The 16,937-nt window shown below is 36.0% G+C and overlaps 1 protein-coding gene across 1 annotated transcript in view; it reads right to left on the reverse strand.

Moving 5' to 3' along the window:
* The window catches only part of asic1a (acid-sensing (proton-gated) ion channel 1a), a 28,515-nt gene extending 12,677 nt beyond the window's left edge, over nucleotides 1-15,838 (reverse strand). Inside the window, exons 1-3 of the mRNA XM_058785555.1 lie at nucleotides 15,647-15,838; nucleotides 13,385-13,798; nucleotides 5,492-5,687 (exon numbers count right to left, since the gene is read on the reverse strand). Of these exons, the coding sequence (XP_058641538.1) occupies nucleotides 5,492-5,687; nucleotides 13,385-13,761 (573 nt within the window). The 5' untranslated portion in view covers nucleotides 13,762-13,798; nucleotides 15,647-15,838. The remainder of the gene's footprint in view (nucleotides 1-5,491; nucleotides 5,688-13,384; nucleotides 13,799-15,646) is intronic.
* Between the last annotated feature and the right edge of the window lie 1,099 nt (nucleotides 15,839-16,937).

Genomic DNA, 16,937 nt, shown 5'->3' on the forward strand with positions numbered 1-16,937 from the left:
GATATTTTCATTGCATTTGTAAATTTTTTAAATATTGGGTACAGAAACCAACAGAGTATGTATAATGTTAGTTGGTTAACTTAATTTATCAAATAGATACAGTCAAACCAAAATTTATTCAAACACCTTCAACATTTCTCACATTATCAGTTTATTCGCTATAGCTTATGGTAGTAAAATATGACAAGAACTCAGAGTTAAACTGTGTCAGAACAAATTCAGCTCGATAATATCAGATAACTTTGATAGAAAGGTATGTGATGCATTACAATCAACCAAAATTATTCAGACAGCTGTTAGTATGACAATATTTACACAACTATCAATACTTTGTCAGGCAACCCTTAGCCTTAATGACAGCCTGTAGTCTCCTGGGCATGCTGTCAACCAGGTTCATGCAAACCTGAACTTCAGTTTTTTTCCCAGACTCGGTCTGAATAATTTTTGGTCCCAAATTTGTATAAATTTTATTGGTAGTCCACTGTATGAAGAATTTTTGGATATAATATGTCACAGTTTACTTTATTTTGCTATCCTCACTTACATAAATTAACTATAATGTCCTGCACCCACTAGTAAAAAATATCAAAAACTTATATTTGGTCTCTGAATAATTTTTGGTTTGACTGTATATCCTTCGGTTATTTTCACACTTAATTATGCACATTAAAATGTATTTTACAAGTTTTTGTTACTCTCACTGTTCATTTTTTTTTTTGCTCTATGGTACATCATCTTTAATTCAGTTGCATTAGAGCTGCTAAAATCACGTGTTTTGCTGTAATAATGCAGGGAACCACTCGTTATAAATCTCCTAACTGTGATATTTTCAGAAATAGAAGTTGCGTTTTTCTTTGCTTTTCTTTCTAATGCAGAAACACTCATGAAGCAAGCAAAACATGCACAACGCGTGCACGTATTTGTACTGGTGCAGAATGAGAGGGACAGTACAGCCTCGCGCATTTCACACAGTCTGCTAGTTTCACTTTCGCCAGAAAGTCGTGTTTGCTTAAGGTTGAAAATAAATTATTTATTTTATAGTGAATGCCCCTATAAATTGTCTTATATTTACGATTCAGTTTTAATCCAAGTGATGCATGCTATGTGAGCGAACATCAACAAAGATCACAGAAGTGCGCGCGCGCTCTCTCTCTCCCTCCCTACCGTTAAGTAACTTGTGCATTGTTTTGCTTACTTGTTTTTGACATATCCGACCGAACTACAAACGTTCCAGTGATGTCTGAGAAAAGTATATTCACTCGACAAGCTCGCGCATCTGCGCCGCCGCGCGCTCAATCCACTCAGCGCTTTGCTTTTCAGTTCGCGCACATCAACTATAAAGGCATTAATACTGAATGTTTAACATTATTCATTGCATACATCTGCTTCGTAGACGTCCTTAATCTCTATTAACTCCATTCTGCTGCATGTTGTCCTGTTTCTTTGTCGGAATATGACACTTATCACATGCTGTGAGGTATCAGCGCTTGGTATCGGGGCATTTTAACGAGTACGAGTACAAGTACAGGAGCTCAGTATCGGGCCCGATACCCGATACCAGTATCGGTATCGGTGCATCCCTAGTAGCATTTATTTGACCCAAAATACAGTAAAATTGTGAAATATTATAACAATTTAAAACAACTGTTTTATGTTCTAATATATTTTAAAAGGTAATTTATTCCTGTGATTCAACGCTGAATTTCCAGCATCATTACTCCAGTCTTCAGTGTCACATGATCCTTCAGAAATCATTCTAATATGCTGATTTGCTGCTTGAGAATCATTTCTTATTATTATTATTAATGTTGAAAACAGTTGTGCCGCTTTATATTTTTGTGGAAACAGATAGAAAATTCTTTATTTTTTTTATTTTTTTGTAACATTCTAAATGTCTTTACTGTCACTTTTGATCGATTTAATTCATCGGTGCAACCTTATTATTATTATTTACTTGTTTTCCCACCATGTTTTTCAAAGAGTCCAAATTATGTTAATTGTTGGGTGTTCGAATTTTAAATAGTATTACAGTTTTAGAAATGGCGGGAAATTTGTGCTATAACAGAGATCAATTTTTGCACAAAATGTGAGAGCTAAATATTACGTTTTTAAATTATTACAATAAGAACTTATTTTAATAAGTTCTTATTATAAAATAAGAACTTATAAGATAACTTGTAGTAAATAACAGCTTTTCACTACAATTAATTAAATATCAATTCAACAGAGTACATAAAATTATGATACATAAATTACGGATACGGAACAGAAAATCAAGACCTCTGATGACAGACCAAGAAAATCATCAGATATTTTAAGTTTTTTAAAGAACTAGAGAAAACTTAGACAAGATTTCTGCCTTCAATGATTCAAAAAATTAAAATAAAAAAAAAAATCACCAAGTTCACCCTATTTGTGGAAGGCGCCAAATAAAGCAGATTGGAGAGTATATAAACAACATTTGAGCCAAATGACTTTCGTCATCAAGGCCAATGAAGCAAGCAATTCCCCTCCCAGAACGAAACCCATCAAGCATTTAATTGTAGCTACGCAGGGATGAAAACCACAAAATAGAGTCGGCTGGCCGTGAAGACAGACCGAGGAGAGCCATCTCTCCAATTCCATTAACAATTACAAAAAGTCTGGTGCACTTCACTGGGCTATTTTTTCCCAAAGCACCGAGTCAGTAAAGACAGAGATAAAGAATAGACTGTCGCAGACACTCTCTCACACATCACACCAAATCTAATATTTAACACTGACCTATTTTAAAGGCTGCAGGGTATTTTGAACCCGCTGTGGGAGTTTTTAAAGCGGCCTGGAGCAAACGTGATTGTAGGCTTTCTTCAAAAGCCTGGCATGGAAGGTGAGCTAAAGTCATCGGGGAATAAGAAACATGCAGAATTTTTGGGAGACTCTTTGCTCATCAGGGAACTACTAATGCTGTTATACAAGCATTTATATTTAGAGATGGAAAAATCCCTGTACAATATGCTCATGTTGGCATTTGGGTAAGTAGGGCATTATCACCAACACACACACACACACAAAAGACTTCAGATGCTTCAGATGGGGATGGGGGAGTCAGTTCCACATGTCGCCATGGAAACTTGGAGAGAAACATGGTTACATCATCAAAGCAACCTTTTCAGCACCATAGTCCTCAAAGTGTCATAGTGAACTCTTGCTCCGATGCTCGCTTTCAGTAATGAGCTGCTGCTCACATCTGCTCTCATCGCTTACAGTTAAACATTTAGGTCTGAGTCACTGGCTTCGCAGACATAAAAAGTACTGTAGCAGTGGTTTCATATGGTAATACCACGGTACACTGATATATAGTATTAAATCATTACCACATGCATGTATCTTGGTATTATATGCATGGCAAGTACACGGTAAAAAAAGAGTTTTCAAGGTTGTAAATAAAACAAAAGATTACAGGAGTAGGTTTTAGAAGAAAGTTATGGATGCTTGTTTACTCCATGGGATAAAAAAAAAGAAAAAGATAATTGTGACTTTTTATCTTACAACTGACCCTTTGCAGGGAGCTTGACTGACAGGCGATCTGACCAATCATAACACCAAATCTGCCATTTTGTCCGACAAACAAATCAGACAGGAGAGTAGATTAACGTCAGTGGACTTCAACTTGAAAAATTGTGTATTGACAACTTTCCGCGGTTGAAATAAAAAACCTTCTGATGTTCATTCATGTTTATTTTGCGCTTTAACTAGTATAGAGCAAGATATGATTGGTTCACGTGCCGTTTGAACTGAGGCTCTACAGCAAACGGTCACGGCAAACAAAGAGCCATAAATGGTATTTATTGAATTTCTTAAAAAAAATGACAACATTTGAAAGCTGAGGCTTTGTTTTACACCAAAAGTAACCTGCACTGTCTTGTCTGTCGGTGCGTTTTCAGTTTCCTCTTTGCTCCGCAATGTATTTTCACTGTGTGAGAACACTGTGTGTGGCGTGAGAGCGGCATGGCTTGTCGTACATTAACTAAGGGGGCGGGTCTTTGCGAAGTGTCAATTCAAACTTTTATATTCAATTCAATTCTGAGTTTATATCTCGTAATTTAGACTTACTCGCAATTCTGAGTTTATATCTCATAATTCTGACTTTTTTTCTTACAATTCTGAGTTTATATCTCACACTTCAGACCTTTTTTTTTTTTTTTGCAATTCTGAGTTTATCTCACAATTCAAACTTGTTTTCCCCAAATCTGAGAATTCAGAGGAACAAAGTCAGAATTTCATTTTTAATTCATTGTTACTTGTTTACTTTCTTTGTAAATATTTGTAAAATGAGTAATTTCAGAGTTAAAACGGTTTCAAAGTAAACATACACCAATTTCTTTTCAATGTGCTTAAAAGACTACATGGTACAGGCACAAAAAAACATTTAATTTGCATTCCTGTAGTTCAGTTGGAAGCGCCTGGTTTGATTCCCAGAAAACACCTCACAGATATAAAATGTACCCCTTGTAAGTACTTTAATTTGCTTTTGACAAAAGTGTCTGCCATACACATAAATGCATTTGCGCTGGCATACATTTTAATTTACTATCTTCTTTAAAGCTGTACAGAAGATTTTCTGGGCAAAGATAAACAAAACTGTGTTCTTACCTGACACGATTCACTACGGAAAGCCTACAATATGAAAATATATATTTAGCATGTTTATGTCTTTTAAAGAATAGAAATTTCTGCTACTACTCTGATGGATACTTGCTCAAATAACTTTTTTTTTTTTTTTGAGATAATGCATCAAACCATCAGAAAAAAAACAACAACTCTACAAGCCACGGTTGGTGATAGAAAGACTTGTCTTTTAAACTTTCTTTTGAATTCATTCACTGATAAAAGTAAGAAATGTTTCTAAGAAGCAAATCAGCATAATAAAATGATTTCTGAAGGATCATGTGACACTGAAGACTTTACTGTATTTTTAAACAAATAAATGCAGCCATGGTGACTTCTTTCAAAAAACATAAAAAAATCTTACAGACCCAAAACTTTTGAACCATAGTGTATAAATTAAAATTTCAATGCACTTCTACTCATACAACAGCAGCTCTGCACGCAACTGAACTGAATCGACAGTTCTGGCCAAACTTCCCTCACATTAGCCTCAGGCCATCACGCCATCCTTATAGTTGAGCTCTGGCTGTACCATGTAGCCGGACACATAAAAGAAAAGGGTATTTTTTGGTGCTTTTTGTCAGTGTTGCTTAAATGAAAGCCATAAAACAACTCAACAGCACAATGTGAACCCTGGGAAATCTCGAGAACTACAAACTTCATTCCAGCGGCGTAAATGATTGGACTGTCAAATATCACACCCCAGCATTTGGCTGAAACCTAGAAAAAGCCTCCAGCGCTCCGAGAGATTCGCATCAAATAAATACACCAGGGCTGCAGAATGGGACTTGAAGTGAAAAGAGCTCAAAGAAATCTATCACTGTGCATCCCTAGAGTGCCTCACCACGCTGAAGTCTTCGGGTTGACACGGCGCACCTCTGAACTGGCAGGACAGCAGCATGTCTTTTATGTCGTGTCCTGTTCTATTATAGAATTCCCACATGTTGAAGGGTCGCGGCTTGAAGGAGCGAAAGTCTGCTTTGCTCTTGAGAACCTCCATCACGCTTTCTTCAACCAGGTGAGCGTCCCGAATCTCATGTCTATAGAGACAGGCAACAAAAAAAACAAAAGAACATGAGAGTACACTCTTAAAAATAAAGGTTCTAAATAGGTTTTATTGCAGCGATGCCATAGAAGAACCATTTTTGGTTCCCAAAAGAACCTTTCAATGAACTTAGTGTGAAGAACATTTCACCTTTAGTGCAATGAAAAAGTTCCATGGATATTAAAGCTTTTATTTGTCCAGTTGTCAAACTTAGTGCAAAATGCATTGCTTTAATTAAATTTTTATTAAGAGTTTGTTTGTTTGTGTCATGCCAGCTTCTGTGGATATTTTCATGGTGATAAACATTTATGGCTTAATTATATCAGGTTTTTACAATTTATTTTCACTAAAAACTCTAAAACTGTATTTGGCTTAACTCTCTTCAAAAGAGTTAACTGAATAAAAAAAAGTTTTCTCACAGGGATAAAACCAGCACAATCTAATAAAACATGCTTCATGGGTTTTGGCAGAGAGAGCATGTTGAAGGATCTTCTCCTAGTATTGAAAACTTGTGTGTCATCCTGGAATTACCTATTTTAAAGTGGTGGGTATAAACAAACTGCTCCCATCAGTTGGAAAATTGATAGGCATTTCTTTTTCCAACATTGGGGCTAATTTCATGGAGTTTATTCATTGTATATAGATCTTTTTATTAACCCTAGTATTTAAAATACATTTATTTCATACTAAGTATAGTTCAAATCTATTAAATCCATTAATCTATTATAGCCACAGCCATATCACCCTGCAGCCCAAATTCCCTCCACTGGACCTTGTCAATCACAGCCTCCTAATAATCCCCATCCACTTGATTGTCTCTCTCTCTCACCTGTAGCTGGTGCGTGGTGAGTGCACTGGCACCGTTGGTGGTGGTTGAGGAGAGACCCCCCACATGATTGTAAAGCGCTTTGGGTGTATAGCAATACACAAAGCGCTATATAAATGCATCATTCATTCATTCAAGGGGTCGTCGGATGCCCATTTTCCACAAGTTGATATGATTCTTTAGGGTCTTAATGAAAAGTCTACAATTTCTCAATGGTAGTGTAAAACAACACCCTTTTTTACCCTGACAAAAACAGCAAAAACAGTGGGAAGGCCTGGATCTGTGTGACGTCACACAGACAGGCATCTGAGATTGCCTCGATTTGAGAAAGGGGTAATGATTTTAGTAGATTAAAAAAAAAAAACACTGGATGGATTTTTATCATTATAGGGTGGTTGTGTACACACACTGCCAACACACATTTATGTTCAAACAACATGTAAAAGTGCATTTCGCATCCGATGACCCCTTTAAAATATTTACTGCCATATGACTCGAGACTCACTGATATAAAAATTATAATTAAATGTCATTTGGAGTACTACTTGTGCACAATGCACATTTCTTAATATTAAGCCTAAAATGTGTTTTAATGTCACTGATGATGAGAATTGTTTAATCTTTGAATAATATTGGTTTTTAAATGCAAGATATTTAAAGTTTACCTGAAGTATACTTGCAATAGCTCCACTTTAGCACAATCAAATATACTTCAGTTAATCTTTAGTTGGACTTCAGCACTAAAGCTGTTCCAATTTAGCAAACTTTAAAAGTATACCAGTTTAGTATACTGCAGGGTAATACTGCAGGGTATTTTTATCAAGCACTTATATATGTAAATGTATTTGTATTATACTAAGCATGAAATAAATGTATTTCAAATACATTTTAGTATATTCATTTTTCACTAGGGAAGTTTCCCTCCTGAAATTGACAGCCTAAGACAGTCTAATGTGGTCTGTAGCTGTCCACCAAACCAGTTTCCATGAGTCAGGATGGTCTGGTTTTATGGTTTCAGAGCAGTTTTGTCAGCTGGTCAACATGGAAGACCAGCTAAACTGGTGCTCTGGTGCTCCTCATTTCAGAGTCATACTTGTGCTCTTCACGGTCAAAAGTGACCGGACACCTAAAATTTAACTTTATATTTATACAATAATTATGTAAAAATCAAATTTTCCCATTGAAAATAATATAATAATAAAAATATAATTTTTTTTATATTTTCTATTACTTTTCAATTATGGCAGTATTTCATGTTAAAGAAACACTCCACTTTTTTTGGAAATAGGCTCATTCTCCAACTCCCCCATAATTAATAAGCTGAGTTTTACCGTTTTTGAATCCATTCAGCCGATCTCCAGGTCTGGCGATAGCACTTTTCATTTTCCGCCGGTCTTAGTACACGATAGAACTACAGAAGAGTCAAGTTTTAAATAGGACAAATATCGAAACTCTTTGGTCATTTTTGAACGCGATGCTACTGGTCTAATCGGATTCAATGATCTATGCTAAGCTATGCTAAAAGTGCTATCGCCAGACCTGGAGATCGGCTGAATGGATTCAAAAACGGTAAAACTCAACTTATTAACTCTGGGGGAGTTGGAGAATGAGCCTATTTCCCAAAAAAGTGGAGTGTTCCTTTAAAATAGAAGCAATGCCTTTAAAATACAATTTTTGAAGCCAGATTAGTGCCATCTGGTGGCAGTAAAATAAGAAAAACATCTGCAATTCCATGGTTTAGCCAAGCGGCGTGAATTTTTTTTTTTAACTCATCCGTTAAAAAAATGACCGATAACCGTCTCCGCCCACTTTGAGCTTCAAAAATGTTCTTCAGAAACACTACGTCCATTTTTTTCTACAGTCTATGGGTTTAGCCCATAGATTCCTACATAGCTCTATATAAAATGCCTATAAATTCTCTAATTGTTTTTAGACATAAATACTTATTTTTATTAAGTTGTGGGTTTGAATATATATATATACACAGTGAGGAAAATAAGTATTTGAACACCCTGCTATTTTGCAAGTTCTCCCACTTAGAAATCATGGAGGGGTCTGAAATTGTCATCGTAGGTGCATGTCCACTGTGAGAGACATAATCTAAAAAAAAAAAATCCAGAAATCACAATGTATGATTTTTTAACTATTTATTTGTATGATACAGCTGCAAATAAGTATTTGAACACCTGAGAAAATCAATGTTAATATTTGGTACAGTAGCCTTTGTTTGCAATTACAGAGGTCAAACGTTTCCTGTAGTTTTTCACCAGGTTTGCACACACTGCAGGAGGGATTTTGGCCCTCCTCCACACAGATCTTCTCTAGATCAGTCAGGTTTCTGGCCTGTCGCTGAGAAACACGGAGTTTGAGCTCCTCCAAAGATTCTCTATTGGGTTTAGGTCTGGAGACTGGCTAGGCCACGCCAGAACCTTGATATGCTTCTTACAGAGCCACTCCTTGGTTATCCTGGCTGTGTGCTTGGTCATTGTCATGTTGGAAGACCCAGCCTCGACCCATCTTCAATGCTCTAACTGAGGGAAGGAGGTTGTTCCCCAAAATCTCGCAATACATGGCCCCGGTCATCCTCTCCTTAATACAGTGCAGTCGCCCTGTCCCATGTGCAGAAAAACACCCCAAAACCATGATGCTACCACCCCATGCTTCACAGTAGGGATGGTGTTCTTGGGATGGTACTCATCATTCTTCTTCCTCCAAACACGTTTAGTGGAATTATGACCAAAAGTTCTATTTTGGTCTCATCTGACCACATGACTTTCTCCCATGACTCCTCTGGATCATCCAAATGGTCATTGGCAAACTTAAGTCGGGCCTGGACATGTGCTGGTTTAAGCAGGGGAACCTTCCGTGCCATGCATGATTTCAAACCATGACGTCTTAGTGTATTACCAACAGTAACCTTGGAAACGGTGGTCCCAGCTCTTTTCAGGTCATTGACCAGCTCCTCCCGTGTAGTTCTGGGCTGATTTCTCACCTTTCTTAGGATCATTGAGACCCCACGAGGTGAGATCTTGCATGGAGCCCCAGTCCGAGGGAGATTGACAGTCATGTTTAGCTTCTTCCATTTTCTAATGATTGCTCCAACAGTGGACCTTTTTTCACCAAGCTGCTTGGCAATTTCCCCGTAGCCCTTTCCAACCTTGTGGAGGTGTACAATTTTGTCTCTAGTGTCTTTGGACAGCTCTTTGGTCTTGGCCATGTTAGTAGTTGGATTCTTACTGATTATATGGGGTGGACAGGTGTCTTTATGCAGCTAACGACCTCAAACAGGTGCATCTAATTTAGGATAATAAATGGAGTGGAGGTGGACATTTTAAAGGCATACTAACAGGTCTTTAAGGGTCAGAATTCTAGCATGTTGGTTATACAAAGTATAAAGTTGATTCAGCTTCACCTTTGTTACCCCAACTATTAAATCTAGGTTTAAGGAACTCCAATATATGTGTAAACAACAAATGTTTTTTAGCTTATTGAACGCAAGATTTTAAGGCAGCCAGGTTACAAATTATTTTAAGTTGAATCAACTTATTTTTTTTTTACAGTGTGATAGACAGGTGTTCAAATACTTATTTGCAGCTGTATCATACAAATAAATAGTTTAAAAAAATCATACATTGTGATTTCTGGATTTTTTTTTTTAGATTATGTCTCTCACAGTGGACATGCACCTACGATGACAATTTCAGACCCCTCCATGATTTCTAAGTGGGAGAACTTGCAAAATAGCAGGGTGTTCAAATACTTATTTTCCTCACTGTATATACCTTTTCAAAGACAACTTTTTGTAAAGGTTTAGATTTGTTTTGGTTTGAAATGTTGATTTAAAGCATCATTTTTTAAATTATTACTACAGTCAAACCTGAACACAGAGAAAGCATTTTGTTTCACAAAATATTAAAATTCTATAAAAAGTAACAAAAATGAACAGGAATGTTTTATCAGAGCTTAATCCTTCTGGGTCTGATCTGATTTCAACCTCTTATTTCAGTTTTCTGAGTTGTTATGGCTATATAGCCATATATATAACCAATATAACCATACCAATTCATTTGAATGTGTATGTGTGTGTGTGTGTGTGTGTGTGTATGTGTCTGTGTGTGTGAGTGGATGTGCCTGTTTTGCAGTTGATGTTTCAGAGTTTAACCCCTTCCTTGCTGTTCACTTTTTTACTGCATTGTAGTTGAATTATTGCTTTTAGATTATATATTTGCTGTGTTACAGTCACACCAGTTCATAGGTGTGTGTGTGTATAAGTGTGTGTGTACGCGTGTGTGTGTGAGTGGATGTGTTGGTTTTGCACTCTTGATGTTTTAGAGTTTCACCCCGTCATTGCTGTGTACTTTTTTTCTGCATTGTGGCAGATTTGTAGATTGTACAAAAGATTGTTGATTGTTTTCGTCAATTTCCGATTAATTTCCTATGGTCGGTAATTTTTGACCAAAGAGCACAAGTATGACTATTTTTTCTTTTACGACCACTTAGCCTGCTCGAAACAAGCCCTCAATTTGTGTGTGTGTTCACATTCCAAATGCCATAAAAGTCACCAAGTTTCGTGCCATTCCGAGGAAGCTGTGATTTAAAAAAATTAAAAACAGAAAATCTTTTGGTCAAAAGTGACCGAAGAGCACCAGAGGGTTAAGCTTTTACTTTCAACAAGGTTTGTTTGTATGAATTTTTATTTTTTAATTTTTGCATTGTTAAAGTCAGAAAAAAATGAAAATTCATGTCTAATTTTAAAATATATATTAGTCATCTCATTATGAAATATTAATTCATGCATGCTTTATTTATTTATTTCATAATTCTCAATCGAAATGTCATAACTCAATATTCATTGTCAAAATATCTTCTTTGTTCCAAGAAAGCAAGTTATGCAAATCATTAACTAAACTATTAAAAAGCTTTTTGTTAACTGAAATAAAGCTGAAATAAAATATATACATTAGATAGTGCAATACTACTAAAAATGAAGTTGTAATTCAAATGAAAACTGAAAGTACAAAAATAAAAGCTAATTAAAATATTAATAAAAACTAAAACTGTATATAAATAATACTAAAATAACACTAGGATGTATGTCACATTATGGAAGAAAAGAGCTGTTGTTCTTCGGAAATTCTTCAGCTTTTTTTGTGTTCCAAAGAAGAAAGGAAGTCATGTTTGAGTAAATTATGACAGAACAGGTGCTATACAAATGAAGACATGCAGAATTTAGAGGCAAACTCTAGATTGAATCTCAATTTGACTACACCCATAACTGATCCCAAATAATGGCACAATGTCAACATTTATTTTGTGCCCTTGATGCAGCAAAGCTGTGCATGTTCTTTTCAGCTGTCCTTTCAGGAAGATGAATAGTCAAGGTTAATTCTCTGTAAACATGTCGAAAGTGCCACACTAGACCAAATACAGAATAAAATTGAGAAAACGAGAGACAGTGTGTGTGTGTGTGTCACTGTGCAGAAGCACTTGGAATGCAGAAGCAGGCATGACTGAAGTCCAATTCAAACCCACATCACATCACAGCTGCCGGGTGTTACAACACTGCAGTAACTAAATCACGACTTCCTGAAGCCAGATGGTAGCGGATACTGATGCTCATGCCAAAGATTTCATTTTACTTAAACATTTTAATATGGGAGTTGCACCTCAGCAATTCATAAAAGACCTGTATAATCTGATGATACACGGTCTACATGTCTCTTAAAAATAAAGGTTCTTTATTGGCATTTATGGTTCCGTAAAGATCCTTAAGCATCCAGTGAACCTTTCCATTTGACAAAAGGTTCTTTATATTAGTAAAAGTTTCTTTAGATGATTAAAATCTTCTTAAAGGAATAGTTCACCCCAAAATGAACATTTGTTGAAAATTTACTCAGGCCATCCAAGATGTTTGATGAGTTTGTTTTTTCATCAGAACAGATTTGGAGAAATTTAGCATTACATCACTTGCCCACCAATGGATCCTCTGCAGTGAATGGGTGCCGTCAGAATGAGAGTCCAAACAGCTGATAAAACATCACAAAAATACACACAAGTAATCCATCATCTTATTAAGCAAAAAACTGCATCTTTGTGATAAAAACACATCTTCATTTTAAACAATTGTTTCTGGCTAAAATATGAGTACTCAATGAATAATATTGCTTCCTCTAGTGAAAAATTCATCTAATCTGAATCAGGAGAGAAACAAGCACAGATAAAGCACCGTTTACAAGCCAAAACAGTCCTAAATAAATAAGTTGGTGGATTTTGATGTGAGAGGAAAACTGGAGTTTTTATCAGCTGTTTGGTCTCTCATTCTGACGGCACCCATTCACTGCAGAGGATCCATTGGTGAGCAAGTGATGCAATGCTAAATTTCTTCAAATCCATTCTGATCTATAAACTCATCTACATCTTGGATGGCCTGAGGAATGGCCTTAACTCTTGGGTGAACTATTCCTTTTGATCACTGATCGTTTCTTTGTGAAACCAAAAATGGTTCTTCTATATGGCATTGCTGCAAAACCCCTACTGGAAGCTTTATTTTCAAGAGTGCACTTCCCACGATTAAAAAATGAACAATAATCAGACTGCATCTTTCAATTTGCCAGAAAAGCACTTAGGATGAAGAGGCAAGAGTGACAGAAATATATACAATATCATGAGTTCAGCATCAGGGACTCCCCAGAGCTCTGCATTTTCATTTCTGCTCCTCAAGTTCAATAAAAGCACGCTAATCATTTACACTCCAATGTGCTTGTGCATTCATGCAGGGAATACGAGAGCATAATCTACTGAGCGAGTGACTCATGCTCATTATTAAAACTTAACCACAGCCCCTCGACTGATACACATTCACCAACCTCGAGTTGAGCAGCGCAAGCAGCTCGCCTGCATGGTACAGGTCGTTGCGTGTGATCCTGCTGAAGCGGATGGAGTTGAGATTGCAAATCGTCACCGCTGGGAAAATCATTATGGGCGTCGTGATCTCGTCCAGCTTGGTGACGTGAGGGTACTCCAGGTAGAACTGAATCCGATCGACGCAGACGTACATGAGAAAGGTCAGTGAGCTGAGGAAAAACACAACCCAGAGGCAGCATTTGGCCGTGATCTTCTCATAGGAGAAGATATGCGAGATGCCGTGTAGAGTCGAGGTGTGAGCGAACACTTGGATGGGAGGCGGCTGGTCGTAATCGATGTCCATGGGTTCCACTTTAAGATCCATCACTGATGTCTTCATCGCACAGTCCTTCCACTGCAAAGCTGCGAAACTCTCCCTAAGATGTTAAAAACAGAGACACACATTTTACTTCAATAGTTCTTGTGATCATAAGTGAGTCATCATTCAGCAAAGACGTCATTTTGGGATGAAACTATTAAGCTGGGCTGGAAAATCTAAGGCTGGTGGTTAAAATCCCACAAGGGTTGATTCGTGAAATGTCACTATTTTGACAGTGTATTTTAGTATTATTAATTTACCATCATAGCTTTTTTATTTTAAATTATTATTATTTTTTTTTTCATTTTTAGTTAATGTTTTAGTAATTTTGTTACATGCTTTTGACATTTTAAGTTAAAAATTTAGCTTTAATTCATTTTTATTTAAGTCATTTTAGTACTTCTAGTCCAAGGTAACATTTCTCATTTTCATTTAAGCTTTTCATCTGACATGATATTTTATTCATTTTCATATTTTATTAATATTATATTTCATTACTATTATTATTAATTTAACATTATAGCTTTTTATTTTAAATTAACTTTATTTATTTTACATTTTCAGTTTTCAATATTAATTTTAGTTAATGTTTTAGTCATTTTGTTATATGATTTTGTAATTTTTAATAGTTTTTAACATTTATAGTTATCTTTAATTTATTTTTCGCTTTAAGTACTTTGAGTACTTCAGATTCAACTTATTTCAGTTAGATTCTAAGGCAACATTTCTAATTTCCGCTTAAGTTTTTCTTCTAATATTATATTTTATTCATTTTTTATTTTCATATTTTATTAATATTTTATTTCCCAAAATGATTTTTAGACAGTGAATAAAGCCATCATGTGAAGCAATTTGACATTTTATTTCACATCACAGACAATAAATGATTCTATTCACTATATTTTAAGATTACGTTTTGCATCTAATATTAATATTTTATTATTCACTAACAAAAATAAAAACTGTTTTTGATTGTTTTATTTTTAATTAACAATAACAACACTAATACACAAATCAAGTTACTCTCAGAGAACTGTGTCTATAAGAAGTGAATCGACTAATTATCAAACACAATGCCATCTTATGTCCCAATATCAGGGGCCTTCAACAGGGGACTGTCAATTATTGTCTGTAGCAGAAATGTAGTAAAATTAAAACATAATGTGCAAGTATAAGACACTGTACATCAATGCTTCTTCTCTGTATATAGTTCAGACACCTACAGAGAGCTTGTAAAGGGCAATTTGCTGCCTACGCCAAGTTCCCAATAGCATTTAATTATAGTCTACAGATCAGCTGACAGGAAAATCTCATAATCAGAACAACATATTGCAGCCTCAAATCAAATATGTTAGCATAAAGACAACTAGAGCCTTGGCATTCATTTGTGACATTATTTTCATAACAATTAAGCAAGCACCCATTCTCATTAACATAATGCAAAATAAGATATAGATAGACTGACTGACAGATAGATAGATAGATAATTTCAGTTAGTAAAATTAAAATATAATGCGTACAGGACAATTCTAATTACTGCATAAAATCGAATGAGAATCATCAACGACAATAAAAACTCAAAAGCTAAACATCTGGGCTCATTTAAATCAAGAAAATTGTGTGAAAGCTTAATTTTATTTAAAAGAAGAAAAAAAAAAGTCATAACTCAAAAAATAATAATAGTACAAAAAATCTTCCCCTTTTAATTTTAGGGTAAAATGCAAGCCGGACTTGTTTTCATGAGATTGACCTTTCGTGAGAAGCACACAGTCTCAGGTGAAACGCGCCAAATCACGAATCGATTTTTTTGGCTTGTTACATTGTGTCACTCAACAGAATCCCACAGACAGTCAAAGCGCGACAGTGATTGGAACAGCAGCGTCACTTGTAGCACACGAGCGTTTACCTGAAGCACTTCAGAAGAAAGATGTTGGACCTGAAAAGCGACGCCAGTTATCCGAACATTTCTCCGACGTTCGCGCAGAAATCATCCGATCCCGCCGTCCATCCGACAGACTGACGGAAAGACATATCTGTGAGGAAATGATGCTTCGCGCGCTGGATGCTCTCGTGTGACGATCCTGAAGCTCTAATGGAGGAAGCCAAGGATCGTGAGTGTAAGAGAGAGAGAGAGAGAGAGAGAGAGAGAGAGAGGGTGAGGGAGAGGGTGAGTGGGTGGGTAGGAGGGAGTTTTGTGGGCGTGAACCCACACAATTATGAATCCATAGTACTATAAGAAAACGTACCACAATCGTATTACATGTACCATGGTAATGCCAGGGTTTCAGAACAAGTAGCCTACCTACTATGGCAATATCATAAATTACATGACATCTGCTGCTACTTTACCACGCAGTAATGGTATCAGATTACTATGACACCTATCCACATACCATGGTACTATAATTGTACATGTCTAAAATACTATGCCATGGCAGCAACCATGGTACTTTTTGGGCACATTTTTGTAATTATTTTCTATTTTGTTTATTGGATAGCCTACCATGGTATTCCATGTACCCTGGAGTATGTAAATGCTATGCTATGGTACAGTACATAGTAATTGAATATCATAGGAATACGGTGCATTATAGAATACTGTGTTAATATCATGGTATTTTTGGGCATGTTTTTGTAATATTGTAGCCTATTTTGTTTATTGGACATGTACCATGGTATTCTATTATGTACCTTGGAGCATGCAAATACCACGTTACAGTGCATAAATATAGTTGTTAAGTAATGTAGTACAGTATATGGTACTTCATAGAATACCATGTTAATACCATGGTACTTTTCAAATGTGTTTTGTAATTATGGTAGCCTATGTTGCTTATCAGACATGTACCATGGTAATACCATGGTATTCTGTAAAGTATCATATATTTATGCCCCATATATGGTACTTCATAGAATACCATAGAAATACCATGGTACTTTTGAGTAAATTTTTATAATAGCCTGTTTAGTGTTTTTGGACATGTATCTTCAAGTACTGTGTACAGTATATTTCATAAAGATAAGAACAATCATAAGCACTTACAGGAGTATTATATTAGATTAGATTAGATTTATTCTCATATCCTGTGTCTGTTCTCTCTTAATAAAAGTTTGAGCCAGTATACCGGTTTATACAGGTCTGACCATCGCATGACATCTTTGGTTAAATGGCCACATATGATAGCATTGCTGCTGTC

Source organism: Onychostoma macrolepis, chromosome 08 (assembly GCF_012432095.1).
Source record: "Onychostoma macrolepis isolate SWU-2019 chromosome 08, ASM1243209v1, whole genome shotgun sequence".
Lineage (NCBI taxonomy): Eukaryota > Metazoa > Chordata > Actinopteri > Cypriniformes > Cyprinidae > Onychostoma > Onychostoma macrolepis.